Source organism: the organism of the source record quoted next, unplaced genomic scaffold (assembly GCF_019419815.1).
Source record: "Pyrus x bretschneideri cultivar Hongxiangsu unplaced genomic scaffold, Pyrus_bretschneideri_v1 Contig58, whole genome shotgun sequence".
Classification (NCBI taxonomy): domain Eukaryota; kingdom Viridiplantae; phylum Streptophyta; class Magnoliopsida; order Rosales; family Rosaceae; genus Pyrus; species Pyrus x bretschneideri.
The window spans coordinates 308,925-329,972 of NW_025999796.1; the positions used below are offsets into that span (position 1 = coordinate 308,925).

The 21,048-nt window shown below is 43.2% G+C and overlaps 1 protein-coding gene across 1 annotated transcript; it reads right to left on the reverse strand.

Moving 5' to 3' along the window:
• Positions 1-19,430: 19,430 nt before the first annotated feature.
• On the reverse strand, positions 19,431-20,731 carry LOC103938834 (transcription repressor OFP4-like). Its single transcript, XM_009348879.3, has one exon. The coding sequence runs from the start codon at positions 20,353-20,355 to the stop codon at positions 19,780-19,782; it is 576 nt and encodes a 191-aa protein (XP_009347154.2). The 5' UTR covers positions 20,356-20,731; the 3' UTR covers positions 19,431-19,779.
• Between the last annotated feature and the right edge of the window lie 317 nt (positions 20,732-21,048).

Consider the following 21,048-nt stretch of genomic DNA (forward strand, 5'->3'; position numbering starts at 1 on the left):
CCGGCTCTTACCGAGGAACTTAAAAGTCTGATCGAGGATGTTCCGCCGACCGATGCTATGGTTAGTTCCGCAGAAGACGACGACCACGATCCAATGGGTCCCTCGATCCTCGAACAAATGGAGATCAGTATGGTCCACGTCTTACCAGCCGAATTCCAACCAAGTACCCCCCAATCGAATTTCTTGGATGGGGATGTGGTCGCCGAGGAGGCAACACAAGTCGATTTCGTCGCAAACGACGACGACCGAGAAACCCGAAGCACGAACAACCTTAAGGCAGCTTTGGCCGAGCTATTTCCTCGCTCCCCTTCGGTTAATCTCCAACACCTGAAGCCATTGTACATCATGGCTCACATCAAAGGATTCCCTATTTCCAAAGTGTTTGTCGACTGTGGAGCCACTGTCAACATTATGCCAATATCTGTCATGAAGGCTTTGCGCCATTCTGATAATGAACTCATTCCGTCAGGGATCACTATGAGCAACTTCGTTGGTGACAAGTCTCAGACCAAAGGAGTGCTACCATTGGAAGTTAGCATTGCCGGTCGTCAACACATGACGGCATTCTTCATAATTGATTCCAAGACTGACTATAACGCATTACTCGGCCGAGACTGGATCCACCAAACTAGTTGCATTCCTTCATCACTATACCAAGTTCTCGTCTTTTGGGACGGCAAATCGGTCACCGTCCATCCAGCCGATAATCAACCATTTGAGACCAACATGATTCAGGCTCGCTATTATGACGATCACGTCGGCTACATCACCCTCCAAGGCCTTAACGAGGATGGGCGGCCGACGCGAATTTCAGTGCAGAAAGTGATTGAGGTCGGCGCCGAGACTGTCCAACAGGATTCAGCGAGACTGGGCTTGGCAGATTTAGTCATCAATGCCGATGATTGAGCACACCAAGCAAGAACAGCGTCAGGCCGCGGTTTCGTCAACAATGGAACGTCTGCTGGCCCATTGGTACGCCATTACCAAGCAACCACATTCCGGCATAAATTTAATTGAATTTTTAGCCGAAGCAGATGACGGCCCTGTTTTGTCTCTTGATAAAGTTCGGGCTGCACCGGCCGAACTCGAGGACCATCGGCCTCAAGTCAAGGACCCATTAGAAGAAGTTAACGTCGGCACGGCCGATGATCCTCGCATATTGTTTATAAGCGCGTTACTCTCACCAGCCACGAAGGTCGAACTCCATAAGTTACTCCGGGAATTTAAAGATTGTTTCGCATGGAGTTACCATGAAATGCCAGGCCTCGATCGAAACTTGGTCGAACATGAGTTACGCATCAAAGATGGCTGTAAACCATTTCGGCAACCTCCTCGCCGATTTTCGACCGAGGTACAACTCGGCATTAAGGAGGAATTGGTTCGGCTTCTTAAGGCCGGATTTATTAGGACCGCTCGGTACGTCGAATGGTTGGGCAATATCGTCCCCGTGTTAAAGAAGAACGGTGCCCTCCGCATCTGCATCGATTTCCGTAACCTAAATCTGGCTACTCCCAAGGACGAATATACAATGCTAATCTCAGATTTGCTCATTGATGCCGCAGCTAATCATGAACTACTATCTTTTATGGACGGTCATGCGGGATACAACCAGATTTTCATCGCCGAAGCCGACGTCCACAAAACGGCTTTCCGTTGCCCGGGGGCACTCGGCACGTACGAATGGGTAGTCATGCCATTCGGCCTCAAGAATGCCGGCGCCACATACCAACGGGCCATGAATATGATCTTCCACGACTTAATTGGGACCATCGTCGAAGTTTATATCGACGATGTGGTGGTAAAGTCGAAACGCCGCCAAACACACCTGGATGACCTGCGACAAGCGTTCCTTCGCATGCGCAAGAATAATCTCAAGATGAACCCAGCCAAGTGTGCTTTCGGTGTTTCGGCCGGCAATTTCCTAGGGTTTTTGGTGCACCATCGCGGCATCGAAGTCGACGCCAATAAGGCCCGCGCCATCATTAGCGCCCCACCGCCCACAACAAAGAAACAGTTGCAGTCGTTACTCGGGCAGATCAACTTCCTCCGCCGTTTCATCGCTAATTCGGCAGGTAAAATGAAGGCATTCTCCACCCTCCTTAAACTTAAAGATACCGATAAATTTGTTTGGCGCGAAGAACATCAGAGTGCATTCACGCAAATCAAGGTGGCCCTTTCAACCCCACCCGTGCTAGTTCCGCCTTGTCGCACCAAACCCCTTAAATTGTACATTTCGGCAGCCGCCGAATCCATTGGGTGTCTCCTCGCGCAAGACAACAATGTAGGACGTGAACAAGCTATCTTTTATCTTAGCCGAAATCTGAATTCCCCAGAGCTCAATTATTCACCCGTCGAAAAACTTTGCTTAGCTTTGTTTTTCGCCGCATCCAAGCTTCGGCATTACATGCTCCCATCAGTTACGCAGGTCATTGCTCAAACAGACGTAATTCGGTACATGCTCACTCGGCCTATCGTCAAAGGCCGAATCGGGAAATGGACGCTCGCCTTGTCCGAATTCAGTCTACAGTACGTACCCCAAAAGGCCGTCAAAGGGCAGGCTCTCGCCGACTTCTTGGCCCAACATCCCTCCCCATACGGTTTTGAAGGAGACGATGTCAACATCGGTCTAGTCACCATACGCGATAACCATTGGACCATGCATTTCGATGGCTCCAGCACTTCGACTTCGGCGGGTGTCGGCATTGCAATTCAGTCGCCCAACCACTGCCGATGGTATTTTTCTCTGAAGTTGGATTTCAGTTGCACGAATAATCAGGCCGAATATGAAGCCCTCATTATCGGCCTACACGTTTTACACGATCTACGGGCCTCTCGTGTTCTTGTCCTCGGAGATTCCGAACTTGTGATTAACCAATTGAACGGCATTTTTCGTTGCATGAGTTGTACTTTAGCGCCTTATCACATGGTCGCCACATACCTGGCTGAGTCATTCGAACGGATCACGTTTGAACACATTTCACGAGTCCACAATACCGATGCCGATGAACTCGCCCAGATCGCCTCTGGAGCACAACTCATGGGGGGCAAGCTCGGCCGAATCGCAGCCACAGGCCTGCAATCGTACCCGGCCTTGATCAATCGGCAAACTCTCCAGCGCACACACGTAATACGTACCAGGGTAATGTCGCTCCCATCCCTACTAGAACGAGGAGACCCCGTAGAAATATGTGCCGTCGAGGTAGAACCAGATGATTGGAGAAAAACGATGTTAGGGTACCTCGATAATCCCAACGGGAAACACGACCGGAGAACGAAGGTCCTTGCCACGAATTACGTGTCGTATCAAAATGAATTATATCGCAAGGGCGAGGATGGGTTACTGCTATTGTGCCTCGGCCCAGACGAGGCTACCCAAGCAATGGCCGAGGTACATGAAGGAATTTGCGGAGCACACCAGTCTGGACGAAAGATGCGTTGGTTGCTCCGACGACACGGTTACTTTTGGCCCAATATATTAAAGGATTGCATCGAATATGCACGGAGATGCGTACCATGCCAAATTCATGGACACGTACAGAGAGCCCCGGCCGAACTGCTACATTCGGTCACTAAACCATGGCCGTTCAGAGGTTGGGCAATGGACGTGATTGGCAAAATCACGCCATCATCGGGGGCAGCGAAACACGCGTGGATTATGGTAGCAACTGACTATTTCACTAAGTGGGTCGAGGCAAGATCATACGCCGAATTAACGGCCAAGGAGGTATGCAATTTCGTAGAGGAAAATATTGTGACCAGATTCGGCGTGCCAGAAACGATCATAACTGATAATGGCACTATCTTCACGGCTGATAGGTTTAAGGAATACGCAGCAAGTTTGAACATCCGGCTCGAGCAATCTACGCCGTACTACCCACAGGCAAACGGGCAGGCCGAGGCAAGCAATAAAGTGTTGATCGGCATCCTTGAAAAAATGGTAAAAGAGAAACCTGGGTTGTGGCACTTGAAGTTAAATGAAGCGTTATGGGCATACCGAACTTCACCCCGGTCGGCCACTGGAACCACCCCTTACGCGTTAACTTATGGACACGACGCCATGTTACCGGTCGAGTTGAGTATAAGTTCGTTACGAGTAATCGAGCAGAGTGACTTGTTCAGTATTGAATATTGTCAAGCGATGCGGCAAGAATTAGAAGATTTAGAAGAAAGTCGAATCGACGCGAGTAACTTATTGGTAGCGCAAAAGAAAATTGCCGAACGAGCGTATAACCAGCGTGTGAGACAAAAAACGTTCGGCGAAGGAGAATTGGTTTGGCAAACTGTGTTGCCTGTCGGGATTAAAGACCCACGATTTGGGAAGTGGTCGCCGAATTGGGAAGGGCCATTCGTCGTTCACAAAGTCCTCGGCAAGGGGGCATATCATCTCAGAGATCGGACGGGTTCAGTTCACAAATTACCGATTAATGGAAAGTTTTTAAAGAAATACTATCCAATTACATGGGAAATGCAAGAGTAAGACCATTGTGTCGATAACAAAACGACCATTGTATTAATATCAAAAAGATTATTACAAGAACAAATACAAATACAATGATAGACCGGCTAAGGGGTCGAGGGGAGAAAAATCTCAAGTGCAGCTTTTAGCTCCAGCCACTTCGCCTCGCCCAGGATGATCTCGGCCTGCCTGGTCTTCTTGTTAAGCTGCAACTGCTGGACATGCCGTGCACCGGCAGCAAAGGCCGTCAGCCGAGCCTTGCTAGCCTCGAAGTCCTTCTCAAGCTCGGCAGCGGCAACGGACCTTTGCCGTTGAAGGTCAGAAATTTGACGCTGGAGGTCAAAAATCTGGCGATCAAACTCAGTCAGCTTCCCCTTCTTAGCTTTGAGTGCCTCCATCTCAGCTCGGCCGGTCTCTTGCGCGACCTTGGCAGCCTTCAAGTCATCCTCGGCTTGAAGGGCTCGCTCAAAGATGTAGAAGTGTTGCCGAGTTCGCTCCAGGAGGTCGGTCAGAAAAGAGATACCCTCCGGGCTCAGATGACCACCGCTGGCGAGGTCATTGAGACACTCTCCAACAGAGTCGAGGCCTTTGCACCGGAGAGCTTGGGAGGCAGTCAGAGACAAGACTTCGTGCAGCTTCACGAAGACTTCGGCGGGCGTAGCTCCCGCCGATTCGGCCGGAGCAGAAGAAGAACCGGCCTCACCGGTCGTGCTCTGAAGAAGGGCATCAAGCTCCACTTCCCACGACGGCTGCACAAAAGGAGAACTTTGTGAAGAAAAGACAGACGTCGTGATATAGTGCATAAAGGAAAAGGGGATTGTTTTAGACCTGCCGAGAGGAGACTTCGGCCATGCCCTCTGGGTCATTGCTCGAACCCAGGGAACTTAATGGCCGAGCCCAGTGCCTTAGACCGCTACGCAATTCACGCGGCCGATGGAGGTTATCTATATTTGATGGCCACGACGGCGGCCAGGAAATATAAACAACACCCCTCGGCGCATAAAATTGCCGGTGAAATGAATGATCGGGCACCTGACATTTTAATAATCTTTTAAGAACATGTGTCATTGGAAAATTAATGCAAAAAAGAAAAGACTTACATAGGCCGAGGTGAATTCCTGCGGAGGAATGGGGAGATCTTCATCCTGGGGGTGGATCGGCGACTCGGCCGTAGCCTCAGGCTCGGCCATGGGTCGCTTGCCGCGATCCGCCGGAGGAGTCGGTCGAGCGGCCGCCTCGACTGCCGGAGGAGGACGGACGGGAGGGGAGCTAACCGGTCGGCGACGGCGTTCCAGGGGGATCTCCCCGCTCTCGCTCTCGACATCCTGAACAAAAAAGAAAAAACGTTGTGTTACGACCAAAAAACCTAAAGGAAAAAGGGTAAAGGCAGAATTGTACCTCCAGGATGACCATTGGAGAACAAGGTCCCTCGACAGGGGCAGCCGACTTTCCCGTGGCCTCAGGAGGAGAGACGGCCGGAGGAGTCGGGGCACCCGGCAAAGGAGGTGAGCCGGCAGGAGCAGCCGTCCCTGTGGTGTCACTAGGGACGACATGAATTTCCCGGTCGCCCTTCTTCGCCAATTTCTTGACGCGTTTAGAAGGGCGATGGGCATCAACCTCCGGCTCGGCCGCTCGGTGGGGGCGTTTGGCTGGAACTGCCCGCTCGGTGGCGAGGGGCTTCTGCACCTTCTTCGCCTTCGCCACCGCGGCGACCACCTCTACCTTCCTCGGCGCACGACCCCCTGAAATGGCAAAATAATTGTTAAACAAGGGCAAGTTTTTTTGAAATAGCAAAGTAATTAGTCAGCAATATACCTTGAGCCGACTCCTTAGGTTGGGTCGAGGGCGCTAGCCCTGGCCGGTCGCCAAAGACTCTGCTCACCACGTCTTCGACCGAGGCGCCGAAGAAGTCGCCGGTATACTCATCCCACCAATCCCCAAAGGTATCGGTGCCCAAGGATTCCGGAACGGTTGGCCGAAGACGGAATTTCTTGCACCGATCCTGGAATTCTTGCTCCGTCGACCGGCATTCCCTCTCGGAAGAACCAGAAAGACGCCCCCAGCTCAAGAGGGAACGGGAGGTGAGCAAGGGAACCGGGCAACCTTGGAGGTAGCCGAGTTGCCGGGCGACGAAGTGAGGATGGTAGACCTCTCAGCCAGCTCGACGGGCGTCGCAACCAAGGGGAAGGTCGCGAGCCAGTACGATTGACCCCCAGGACTGACGGAGGCCCGCATCCTCGGTCTCGGCCCAAGCTGCCGTCGGGAGCCTGATCGAGGCAGGGTACTCCTGGTGCCGGCACACCAAAAACTCGTCGTCCGAAAGGACGTCGAGGCCAAAAAAGTGCCTAAGGACCTCGTCGGCCCGGTGAGGAGGAGCCGGTCGAGAGGCCAGTTGGGGGCCGAGGGCGGCCGAGCGCTGGAAGGCAGGGACTTCAGGCCGAAGAGTGGAGAAGTAGACCTGCAGCCAGAGTTGGAAGACCCAGAGGGGCCCATTCTGATGCGGGTCAATTTTGTTGATGGTCGTCTCGGCCAAGCAACGGAAAAGGTTGGCGAGAATAGCCGGGCTGAGCGCCAGAGGGTGACCACTAGCCAGAGCCTGGGCCACTGGCATATTCTTGACCAAGCATTTGTTCGATCTGGTACAACAAATAAATTTGTTGTACCAGTAGAAGAGGAAGGCTTCATGTTCCCCCTTCCTGAGACTCTCCTCGCCCCGGCCGGCGAAATGGAGGATGAGAGTATTGTAATTGAAGAAGTTTTTGTGAAGCTTGTGAACTTCTTCCCTCGAAGGCTCCCGATCACCTCGGCAGAGCGTTTCGACGGCCCGCTCGTCGAAAAGCGCCTTCAGGTCGAGAAGGGAGGGGCGTCCTGAAAGGGCGGCATCGATTGGGAGGCCGGATGGAGAAGTCCCAAGGATTGCCGAAATATCAAGGACCATTGGGCCGAGGGGGCCGAATGGAAGGATCACAGTGTTGGTGGCCGAACACCAAAGAGTCAAGGCCGCCATAAGCAGCTCCTTGTCCATGGTAATCTCCATGGTCGAGAGCAGGATGGCATCATAGATACCAAGGGCTTTCCACTCCTCGCCGAAGAAAGATCTCATTCGATCCACCCAGGCGGCCCAAGCCGTGGTGGTCGAAGGCCAAGCTCCCTGAGGCCGCGCCAGGGCCCACTTCGACCAATCGAACCCCTGCAGCAGAGGTGTTAGGCACTGCTCCTTGAGCAGGTCGGTGACAGACGACGGCACTGCGTCTCTGAAGAGGGGACCCAGAATTTGGTGGGTGGTGGCCATATCCTCTTCAAATCGCAGCGTCTTGATAGCGCTCCGATCGATGAAATCCTTGCACTTATTGATTTCATCAGAAAGCTTCGCGATGAAGGAGGCCATTAGAGTAGTCTGGAAGAACTGGAAAGATTGCAGAAAGGAAAACTAGAGGGTTTGGTCTGAACAAGCAAGGATGAGTAAAAGTTGAGAGTTTGGGATTTCTGAAAGCGTAAGATACAAATAGAGCAAAGTGTGGGTATTTATAGGCTTTTCAGATAGAAGATCAGACGCCTGAATTTCGAAAGGCATTGGAATTCGAAAAGTGTTCGTTCAAAAGTGGGGGGAAATTTAACCGGGACAGCCTGCAATCATTTCGGATATTTCGGGAACCTGCGAAAATGGGATCGAGGAGTCGAAAATCCAGGACGCACGATGGCGTGCGGCGACAGGTTCAATGTATTAATAAGGATAAGACGGTTTAATTAGTGCACGGTTTCGAGGCCCATGATTGAAGCTTTTAAGAGCGGCGGAAGATTGACACATGGCCACGCGTTGGGGGCAACGAGGAAGGTGCAATCATGTCTCATAAATGTGCAGGAATAATGGTCATTAATGAAGTAAGGTCCAACAAAGCAATAAATGTTTTCGCTTCTTCAAGGCCGAGGCTCGACCAAGAGTTAACAGTCGACGACCTCAGAAGCAAGGGGGCAATGTTTGGGCCCAAAATATTATGATTGGGCCGAGCAGCGAGATGTGCTCGGCCCAAGGTAATGACACATGCTATGGGCCAAATAATGAAACCCGGGCCAGCTGACAGGGTCGGCCATATCCTATCTTAAGTAGTCCAGATGAATGAGGAAAGGTCGAGGAAATCCTGATGCGACCAGGATTCTTGACCGACAAGGGATAAAGCTTCAAAAAGAGGAGAATTCAGAATCCCAGTAGGACTAGGATTGTTCAAGTTAACGGTGAGATGGGACAAGGACTCCCAATCCAAATCAGAATGGGATTCAAGGAGCGAGGTGCTATAAATACAAGAAATTACGCAATAGAAAAGCCCCTTCACAATCAGCATACAATTGCCCTGCGCAAAACCTCTCAAACACCTTGAGATTTTTCCTTTTCTTTTCCTGCCGACACACCTTCAGTTTGGATAAACAGCACTGTGGAAGCAACCGGTGAGCACCTTCAGTTTGGATAAACAGCACTGCTGCCGCAGAATCAGCCGACCGAGAAACACCTTCAGTTTGGATAAACAGCACTGCGTCGAAGTCGACCGATTATCTATCTAAGTCTCGGCCGAGAAGGGTTTTCGAACCTTTGTTGGTGGAGGTCATCTAACTAAGCCTTTTCGGCATAGTTGGGTGTTACGAGTTGCCTTGCTCGGCGTATTGGACGTCGAGTGAGTTTATGATTGGATACTCGCAAGTAAGTTTCAGGGTTCGGCATTCCGACGGCCGAACTACGTTTACCATCAAGACATACATCACATTCGAGTACCTGTGCCCATATAGTTTGGTCTCGATTCGGCGTGCTTATACTCTTACGAATATAATCACAGTGACCGAATCAGGGTCCGACGACCTGTGAACTCCGTAGAATTAGTAGCCTTGTCTTCAGGCTATAGAACCCAGAGACCGAGAGCGTTCCTTCCTCGGTCGCAATCGCAAGATACAGAAGTCGATAGCGCACCTAACGCGACATCACATTTTACTCCTCGGCCGAGCTCGGCCGACGAGTTGGCACGCCCCGCATTCAACCGAAGGACGTAGTTAGCTCATTAGTTACTCGGCCTGCGCGCCACGTAGGTTTTGTAATTTTTGTAGTCAACAGAGTTACAGCGATTTTGGGATTTGTAGCCGCCTTGACTGCCGCCTAGCATCGCCTAGAACGCCTGACGAGCGCCTAGGCGGCCGCCTAAATCCTCCCTGCCTTGAGCGAACGTTTTGGCCGAAATCGAGTCGGGCACCACCGCCTCCTAGACGGCCACCTTGACCGATTTTTAGAACATTCAGTAAAATTGCAATTTGGCCAAGTAAATTAATGTTTTAAAGTTCCAAACCACTTAATTGCATACTTTTATTTCTAATATATCCTATTATCAAACTATTTAAATTCAACATTCAACATGTATGTAACCAAAAAAAATATATATATATCGGTTCAATTTGGAATTCTTGAACCACTAAATATGTAATGTTGTTCCCTTACCAAAAGGTTCAAGATCGGTTCGGTATGAAATCCTAAAAATTTTGGTATTATTTATTTGGGTATTGGATTGGAATTTTAGAAAAAAAATCCAGCCCTTAGTAAAAGTGGATAAAAAGCAATTGTTTCTTTGTTTAGCCAAGGCTAGATCCATATTGGTATCAGACTGAGTTGGGACAGTTTTAGGCTAAAATTTCAGACCAAATGGAAGGATTGATTGGGCCAAACTATAAACCCACCAAACCACACGGCCAAGATTTTGGTTGGTTTATGTTTTATGCTACACCAGTTTTCAAAGAGTGAATGTTATTTCAACGTACAAGATTAACGCACTTGCTCTCGCATAAAAATCCTAATTATGTCTCTAAAATACATTATTATTAGTTCACATGCCAAAACACAAGTGAACCTTAGCGAGCAAGCAATGGGAGATTTTGCTTGGATGCTTACCCCGGTCGCCTTACTTGTTTGGTATCATTGTTTCCGCTCTTCATTGGTTCACATGCCAAACCTCTTCATTGGTTCTACGAAAATCTCGAGCCCAAACAATGATACCACTTGAATTAAAGAGCGGAATGATAATCACACAATTTTCTTCTTTCTTTTTTTTTCTCTGCACACCTATATTTAATCATGTTTGTATAAACTATTGATTAGAATTAAAGTAGGGTGCGTAAAAGATGAACATTGCTATGCCATTATCTTTATAATAATAATAATAAAACTATGAACAAGAATAATGACGGACGACACATGCAAATTGTGCCCCAACATTTCACTAGGTTACCTACGAGAGAGAGAGAGAGAGAGAATGTCGGTTAGTACTACAATTTCATTAGTAAGTAAAAGATGTTAAATTCAAATCTTATTAATTATAAGTTTGACCCAATCTATTATTTCACCCCTTAATCCCAGCATTAATAAAAAGCGACGAACTTTAACTAAAAGGCTACGCCTTGTCACCCATACACAAGCGACAAGCAAGCTTAACTTTGGTCCAGAACCATAAAAACCTCCTTGCTCTCACATTTGCCTTTAGAGCACCCACTGTACCATCATTACAAAATTATGATATTTGCCCCCATTCTAATATGAGTTTGAGAATTAGACAGAAAAAAATGACTTTGAGGCACGTTAATACGTTTTCCTTAAAGTGATATTTGCCCCCACTCTAATATAAGTTTGCTGACGAGTCTAAAGCAAATCACTTCCAAGATACAACAAAGTTTGAAATTTTATTTTAGCAAGAACTAAAATTCCTTTAAAATCTTCTAAAAGGAAACTGTATGATTTTGATGAAGAGAAAGAAAATAAGAAAATATTGTTTGAAGAATTGTATATCCAAATATGCAGCCAATATGGACTATTTATAGATACTATGAAACCCTTTAAAGATGGATCAAAGTGTGCATATAAAAGGTCATGACTTCCTGCATCATTGCCACCGAATGCATGCATTTTTTAATCAAAAAAACACAACCTGCTGCATCCTTTCATTTTTCGGAAAGGATGCAATCCTACTGTTCATCAGACAACTGCAGCCATGCTTCTTCAATCTAAGAGACACGCCAATTCATCAGAAAAAAGGCACGGCCTGTAGCCAAAAGGCATATCACTGCAGCCTTTCACCCTTTATCCCACTGTCAGCACCATATATATATATATATTCAATTCCAAGAGACATGGCATTGCAACCAGTCTCTCACGCAACATCATATATATATATATATATATATATATATATTAATGAAATACACCAACAATCTTTCCCTATTTCAATAATATATATGCTGATATACTTAGAAACATCTAACAATTATTCTCTATCTCAAAATATATAAAACTAGAAATATGATAATGAATCAATCTTTCTATCATTGATTTTAATCATACTCATATGCATGCATACAAAAAGGTATCTTTCGATTTTAACCTTCAATTAGTGTAAGTATCTCAAGGTTTTTACAAATACAATAGTGGCATTTCCATACCTTAAACTATGTATTTATCAGTCAAAACCGAAAAATGCTACACACATGATCATATTATAGCTTCCTTGGAGAAAATTTTGTATCTAGTTAGCACTATTATGACCCTGTGCTACATCCTGGTTTCATAAACATTTACAAGAGAAAACCCAAAAAAACTTTTGGTAGAAGCAGCACCACTTCTTATGTTTATATAGGTGAGGTTACTTGTATATGTTCCTGCTATTTGAACATCTTATATTATTATACCTCATTAAGAATTTAAATTTCATCATCTGTATCATAGCAGTATGCATTGACATTCTGGAATAGGCTATATAAATTATTCAGTGCTTATTCAAACCACTTATCAGTAACTTGTTATTACCCATTGAACTTTGGTCTAGTGATGTTCTAGGCAAAGTTGGGTTACCATTACTGGTGATCTATAGTAAAGGGTTTCAACCCCATTCCACTAGATGTACTTTATACGATATCTCTCGAGAATCCCTTAGTAAAAGGATCTGCCAAATTTTTATTTGACCTTACATAAGTTATGTTAACAACTCCTTGTGTTATTAACTGTTTGACAAATTCATGTCTAAAGCTAATATGTCTAGATTTGTCATTATATATTTTGCTATAAGCTCTAGACAATGTAGCTTTACTATCGCAATACAAAGAAATAGATGGCATTGGTTGTGGCCACAACTCTATGTGGAACAATAAATCTCTCAACCATTCTGCTTCTTTGCATGCGACTACTAATGCTATAAACTCAGATTCCATAGTGGAGTGTGATATAACAGTTTGTTTCTTTGATACCCAAGAAACAGCACATCCCCCAACAGTGAATATCCATCCTGTTGTGGATTTATTATCGCTTGCGCTAGTAATCCAACTAGCATCTAAGTACCCTTCTAGTACCGCTAGAAATCTTGAATAAAATAGACCCAAATTAGTAGTCTTTTTAAGATAACCAAAAACTCTACAAATTGCTTTCCAATATAAAGTGCTAGGATTGCTAGTATATCTTGAAAGCTTACAAACCGCAAATGCCATATCTGACCTTGCGCTATGTGAAGCATACATCAATCCTCCAATTACACCAACATATTCAAGTTGAGCAATTGATCTGCCAGAATTTACTAGCATGTTGATCTTAGAGTCATAAGGGGTTGGTGCTTCTTTTATTTGCAAATGCTTATCTTTTGCAATATTTTTTCAACATATTGTGACTGGCACAATGCAAAACCCCCATCATGTCTCCTTACTTTTATCCCTAAGATAGTATCCACTTCATTCAAATCTTTCATTTTGAAATTTGAATTTAGATACTTCTTAGTTTCAGATATAGCTTTCATGTTGGTCCCAAATATTAGTAAATCATCTACATATAAGCATATGACAACACCATATTCATCAGTGAATTTAGAATAAATACACTTATCAGCATTATTATGTCTAAAACCATTTAACAAAATGACAAAGTCAAAATTTTCATGCCATTGTTTTGGCGCTTGTTTTAGACCATGTAGTGATTTCACTAATTTACAAACCTTCTTTTCATTACCAGGAAGAATAAATCCTTCCGGCTGCTCCATATATACCTCTTCATCCAAATCTCCATTTAAAAAGGCTGTTTTCACATCCATTTGATGTACATATAGGTTATATACGGATGCTAAACCAAACAACACTCTAATGGAGGTGATTCTTGCAACTGGTGCATAGGTGTCAAAGTAGTCAACTTCCATTTTCTGTTTAAAACCTTTGGCTACCAATCGGGCTTTGAAGGTTTGCAGAGAACCATCAGTATTATATTTTCTTCTAAACACCCACTTACAACCAATTGGTTTGGATCCATGTGGTAAGTCAACCAAAGTTCAAGTTTGGTTTGATAACTATGAGTTCATCTCATCATCTATAGCTTCTTTCCAGAAAGTTGCGTCTCTAGAAGTCATTGCTTCTTTTAAGGTTACAGGATCTCCTTCTACATTTAAAATGATAGGTATTTTATGTAGAACCTTTTCTCCGTTTCCTTCCACCAAAAATAAAATGGCTTTTGAAGATATAAAATGAGGACCTAAATTCTTTTCTTTTATGACCCTTTGACTTTTCATACATTCTAGAATCTCTTTCGGTTCCTTTCTCTTTTTGGTGCCGAAAACTGAACTGGGATTTTCTTTCGACACTGATTATTGATCATGTTTTTCAACTGAACTAGGACTAGGGTCATTATAAAATTTATCCTCAAAGAACTCTACATCTCTTGACTCAACAATGACATTTAAGTTCACATCAAGCAATTTGTATGCTTTAGACTTCTGGGCATATCCCACAAAAATAGTTTTTATGCCTCTAGGACCTAATTTGGATCTTTTAGGGTCGTGAGACCTATGAAAGGACAAACACCCCCAAACTCTTAAATAATCCAAATTTGGCTTTCTGCCCTTCCATACTTCATATGGTGACACATGAGTTTTCTTAGAGGTAATTCTGTTTTGTATATGGCATTCTGCAAGAGGAGCTTCATCTCATAAATATGTAGGAACATTTGCACTTATGATCATTGAATTAATCATATCAATGAGTGTCTTATTCTTTCTTTCTGCTAAGCTATTTTGTTGTGGAGTGTAAGGTGCAGTTTTCTGACGAATGATTCCATGTTCTTCACAAAACAAAGAGAATTCATTTGAAAAATATTCACCACCTCTATCACTCTTAAGGATTTTAATTTTCCTTTCCTTTTGGTTTTCAACTTCAGCCTTATATCGTTTGAAAAATTCAAAGGCTTCATCTTTGTTAGACATTAAATAAACATAAGTAAATCTAGAATAGTCATCAATGAAAGTAATAAAATAGCATTTTCCTCCTCTAGTTAAAACACCATTAAACTCACATATATCAGAATGAACTAAATCTAATATTTCAGTATTTCTTTCTACTTTTTGAAAAGGTTTCTTTGTAATTTTAGCTTGTGTGCAGATTTCACAATTTTTAATTGCAACATCTTTACAAGAAATTAAACCATGTTTAGACAAATATTTTAAAGATCTATAATTTAAATGTGCTAAACGAGAATGCCATAAAGTAGAAGAAGAGTCAACAATATAGACAGAAGAATTCACTTTATTGATACTGAGTTTGAACATTCTATCAAATGAATAACTCTTGCCAACAAATACACCATTCTTTGATAGTATAAATTTGTCAGTTTCCAACACCACTTTAATACCACTTTTACACAGTAGATTTGCAGATACAAGATTTTTCTTAATGTCTGGGACATGAAAAACATTTGTCAGAGTCAATGTTTTTCCAGAAGTGAATTGTAGTTCAATAGTCCATTTTCCAAGAACCTTAGCACCATTGTGATTGCACATTAGTACTTCTTGACCATCCTCTTCGGTTTTGTAGATTTTGAATTGTGCTCTATCATTGCAAACATGTATGGTAGCACCAAAATCAAGCCACCAGTCAGAAGATTTAACAGCTACAGCCATGTTCAATTCAGTGATCATGCCAATTTGCATTTCAGACACCATAGCAATTATATCTTCAGTATGAGTTTCCTCTACCATATTTGCTTTGTTTAATTTGGCGTCCTTATTTTTCTTGAACCTGCAATCACGAATAAAGTGGCCTTTCTTTCCACAATGGTGGCAAGTTGCATTTTTCTTGCCACTGTTGGTGTCCAAGGATGTCTTTTTTAACTTTCCTAGGTTATTCGCTTTCAAGTTCTTTTTGAACTTACTATTGCTCCTTTCAACATAATTAATCTTAGTGCAGTCTTGTGAGGAAAAATATTTTTCTCGTTTTCTCGTTTCCTCTTCAATTTGGATCTCCTTCAAGAGATCTTGGAGACTTATATCTTCTACCATATGAAAAAGCTTCTTTCTATAATTGTTCCATCCAAGGGGCAATTTTGACATGATAGCCCCTACTTGCAATGCATCAGGAACAATTATTTTGACTTCACGAAGCTTTGTGACCAAAAGTAATAAATCTTAAACTTGGTGCACAATGGATTTTCCATCAGTCATAGTGAATTCATAGAACTTAAACATGATAAATTTATCGATACATTTTTTCTCTGATGTATACTTCTCTTCAAGAGCATTCCATATGTCCCTTGGAGATTGAGTTGTAGAAAATAAATTGCAGAGCCAATCCGACAAAATATTCAGGATATGTCCTCTGCACATCAATTCATCGTCTTCACGTTTCTTTCTGTTGGCAATAATTTGTTCAGTATCTGAATCATTAGGTTCAGGAATTGGCTGTAGATTTGGATCAAGAACATAGGCAATTTTCAGGGCCGTCAACTTCCAGCATATCTTGTCCTTCCAGCGGTTGAAATTGGTTCCATCAAACTTGTCCAGTTTCCAAAAAGCACTGTCGTTCATTGCAGACAAAACCATAGTTTCGGACATCTTCACCATTTCGAATATCACTTTAAGATTGTAAGAATAAGGTTGAGAATTAAACAGAAAAAAATGACTTTGAGGCACGTTAATACGTTTTCCTTAAAGTGATATTTGCCCTCATTCTAATATGTGTTTGCTAACGGGTCTAAAGCAAATCACTTCTAGGATACAACCAAGTTTGGAATTTTAGTTTAGCAAGAATTGAAATTTCATTAAAATCTTCTAAAAGGAAACTGTATGATTTTGATGGAAAGAAAGAGGATAAGAAAATATTGTTTGAAGAATTGTATATCCAAATATGCAGCCAACATGGGCTATTTATAGATACTATAGAACCCTTTAAAGATGATCAAAGTGTGCATTTAAAAGGTCATGACTTCCTGCATCATTGCCACCGAACGGATGCATCTTTTAATAAAAAAAAAACACAACCTGCTGCATCCTTTCATTTTCTGAAAGACAACCTGCTTCATCCTTTCATTTTTCCGAAAGGATGCAATCCTATTGTTCATCAGACAACTGCAGCCATGCTTCTTCAATCTAAGAGACACGCCAATTCATCAGAAAAAAGCACGGCCTGCAGCCAAAAGGCATATCACTGCAGCCTTTCTCCCTTTATCCCACTGTCAGCACCATATATATTCAATTCCAAGAGACATGGCATCGCAGCCAGTCTCTCACGCAACATCATACACACACACACACACATATATATATATATATATATATTAATGAAATACACCAACACATTTGCCTTTAGATCACCCCCTGTACCATCATTACAAAATTATGGACGGGTCATAATAATCTAACCCTCTTAAGAAATTTTTATCCCCAAATTTCTACATTACACAGAGGTACAACTAAAGAAACAAACGTGAATAAAAGCTCCGTCTCCCAAGTTGCCTCGTCAAAATACTTTCACAAGTTTGACAGTTTTGTTCCTTAGAACCTTTTCCTTCTAGTCAAATCTTGGTTGATCTCCAAGGGCTGGGGCTGCATTACATTCGAAGGGTCAGAGACATATCTTTGTAAGCATGGAAACCTAGAAAACATTGTGCACCTTCGACAACTTTAGAGGTAAGTCAAGTCGGTCCACAACCTCACCAATTCGCTCAATTATCTGGTATGGACCAATGTGGGGGAAACTTACCTTTCCCCTTTACCCAAAGCAAACAACACCTCTGCACAATGACAACATTTGGAACACCCAGTCACCGACGTGGCACCTCAGGCCCACACCTTTGCCTTAGGCTGTGCCCCGGTGCTCACAGTACCCACTGTGGACTCTGCTCATGTGCTCTCGACCCAACCTTCAGGGCTGACAGAACCTAGGCTTCTGCCTCCCTCTGCTTTTGTCCTCTCTACCCAACATTCATGGTTGATAGAATCTAGGCCCCTACCTCCCCTGCATCAGTTTGGGTCCACGGCCAGTGGGCCTTCTCCTTACTTGTGCCCACTTCGCAACCCATTCCTTTAGCTCATATCGTACAAAATCATGCCATGGCGACCAAATCTCAAACAAGGCCTTCTCGGCCGAAATTCGCACAGATGGAATTGTACCCTACCCTTTACCTAATAAACTTACTATTGCTTTCACTGTTCTTATGTAGCCCACTTGTTTTACCCACATTGTTCATATTCCTAAGTGGTGCGATGCCATAACGGATGAATTCAATGCCAAAAATCAAACATGGACATTGGCTCGTCACCACAATTTTGTTGGTTGCAAATGGGTCTTCAAGATCAATGCCTTGCTAATAGTTCCATAGGATGGTCGCCCCTGGTGGCCAAGGGTTTTCATTGTCAAACCCACTACCTTCTGTATGTTTCTTTGCTTGGATATCACTCATGGTTGGTCCATTTGTCAATTGGATGTCGAAAATGGCTTTTTGTGTGTCTATATGGTGCAGCCATGCGATTTTGTTGATCCTCAAAAGCCACACTACTTCTACAAAGTTCATAAAGCTATTTATGGTCTCAAGAAGACTCCTCGTCCCTAGTTTCAGCGGTTCAGTTCATTTTTTATTCATCAAGTTATTGTTTAGAGTCAAGCTAATCCTTCCCTTTTCACTTTTCATCAGTTTACTGTACCTTGGTAGTATTGATTTATGTTAATGATATAGTTTTGACTAGTGATAATCAGGATGCTCTTACTCACTTCATTGCGTTGTTGGCCAAAGAATTTGTTGTCAAAGATCTTGAGCTGCTCCATTATTTTCTGGTATTGTGGTAGCCACAATACTCCCTTTGGCCTTCATTTATCTCAGACCAAATATGTCGTTGATACTTTCAAGCGGTCTAATATGGTTGGCTGCAAGCCATGCTCACAGCCATTGCTAGCCGTGCCCAGTATTCCAATCAAGGTGACTCCCATTTACCGATGCCACAGAGTTCCGTCAACTGCTTGGTTCTTATCAGTATCTCACTGACACGCCTTGACGTTGCCTTTGCGGTTAATCATGTTGCTCAATTTATGGCTAACCTTGTGCATTACATCATATTGCTGCTAAGCGTATTCTTCGTTAAATGAATCGGAATACATGGCTTTTGCTTATGCATGTGCAGAATCAATTTGGTTATCTTATGTTCTTCGTGAATTGGATTATCATTTTGTTTAAGGGATTGGCTATCAATTTGGTTATCAAATAGTCATATATAACTTGTGTATTGGACTAAAATTTAAGGGATTGGCTAAATATTTATATAAATTGTATCTAACTTATGGTAAGCATATTAAATAATCTAAGTATTGTAGTTAAATTCCAAAATAATAGGAATGATATAACAGCTAGAGTCAAATTTAACTCCAAAATTGACTATAGCTTGAAGTTTAAACTGAAATAGCCTCACCAACCAAACATAGTCATTTACCCAAAAATAAAATACCAAACATAGAAAGCAAGGAGGCGGTATTTCTCTTCACGAGGTCTTAACTTCAATTCTCGTTAAATACAAATTTAAATCACATTATTATTAATTTATTGTAAAGTTAAACCCACTTCTTTTATTTTAATGTAAATAATATACTTCATTTCTTTTAATATAAATAATATCATTTGTAAAAAAATAAATAAATAAACCAACATCGAAAACGAGGACAATGAGTGCTCAACTACAAAATCATTAATTAAAACTACACAGTTAGTATTGAATGTAAATGTTGGAAATTGTACACTCACATAAAATGCCAATAAAATAAAATAAGATTATATAAACACCTCTGCATATTGCTACTTAAAACTACTGTCCATCCAGGCAAAAACCCAATAACTACCAAATATCTCACTTTTTTTACTTCTCCGTTGAATTTATGAGTAATGAATTTTCCCAACCTACCCCACGCCTCTGAATTTCCTCCTCCCCCCACTTTCCCATCAATTTTCCTTCTCCCCCACTTTCCCATCAATTCAATGCTTCACATGGCCGCGGCATGTGGAACCCATCTGGTATTCACATGATCATCGGCTTCTCGCTTTCTCTGATGAGGTCGTTCCAGATTTGTGTGAATGCTCGGATGATAACATCATGATGGGATGCAGAGTTGAGCTCCAGAAAGCAGCTGAGCAGCTCCTGCAGATCGTCCTTCGAGTAAATCTGCTGCTCCACAATCATCTGCAGCATCGACTGCCTGAAATCCTTATAAGGATCGTTTGATTCCTTCACCACCGCAATGCTGTCGTGGACTTTCATCGTATTCGGGCTCGAAATCTTTGTGTTCTTAGGATTCGTACTCTCCGCCGAATCAGATGGGTGTGACTGCGAGGAGGAGCTGTTGTTGTTAAAAGAAACGGTGGTAGAGGTGCACCGATCTTCGTTGTCGTCCTCAACTGTGAAGCTCTTGCCATTTTGATCTCCGGAACTTGAAGAGGAGAGGGATCGGTGAATAGGGTTTTTGTGGGTTTGGATTTTGGGTTTTGGGGTCGGCTCGTACACGTCGGAAAGCTTCGGCCTTCCGCAACCGCAGCCTGCAACATTGGCTGTGAGAATGGTTGTAAGAAGCTTCTTCTTTTTGCTTGATGAAGACATTGAAGTTGGAGGAGGAGCGGGGGAGATATAAAGAGACTCCTTATTTTGGTTTATCTGCCTCGAGAGAGAGAGGTGTGTGGGTGAGAAAGTATTGTTGGTTGGAGTCCTTTGCGGGAATCAATATTTTGATCTGGCAAGAAATGTGTGGGAACGAGAGAGAAGGTTTTTTTCAAGGACTTTTTTTCATGAGGGCATTTGACTTGAGGTAGCGGTTTTGTGGAGATAAAGTTAGCTTAAAAGCATAGCATGTGACCCTGGAAAGATAAAGATTCTTCCTTTTCAAGTTTATCCAATTTTTCTTCTACGAATAACTGAGTAGACTGAAAAATAAAGATGAAACGCTAAAAGATTAATTTACACTTTTTTTTTTTTTAAAATAAGAATGTATTCATTAATCAGGTAGAACACGTATAAATAAAGGGGATATGATGCCAACAATGGATTTTGATAAAAACTTTGTGAGGGATTTCAACTCGGTCGAAAGGAAAAAGAGCGTCTTCATTAAATTAAGTAGTAAGACTATCCTCAAAAAGAATATCAGAGATTACATTCAGAGGTTTTTCAAACCATGAGACTTGATCATCTAAAATTAAACCCGATCTCGCAAGTCGATAGGCAACCTTATTCGTATCGCGTCGACCAAACCTAACTTTCCAATCTGGAACGGACTTTAGAATCAGTCGAGCAGCATTT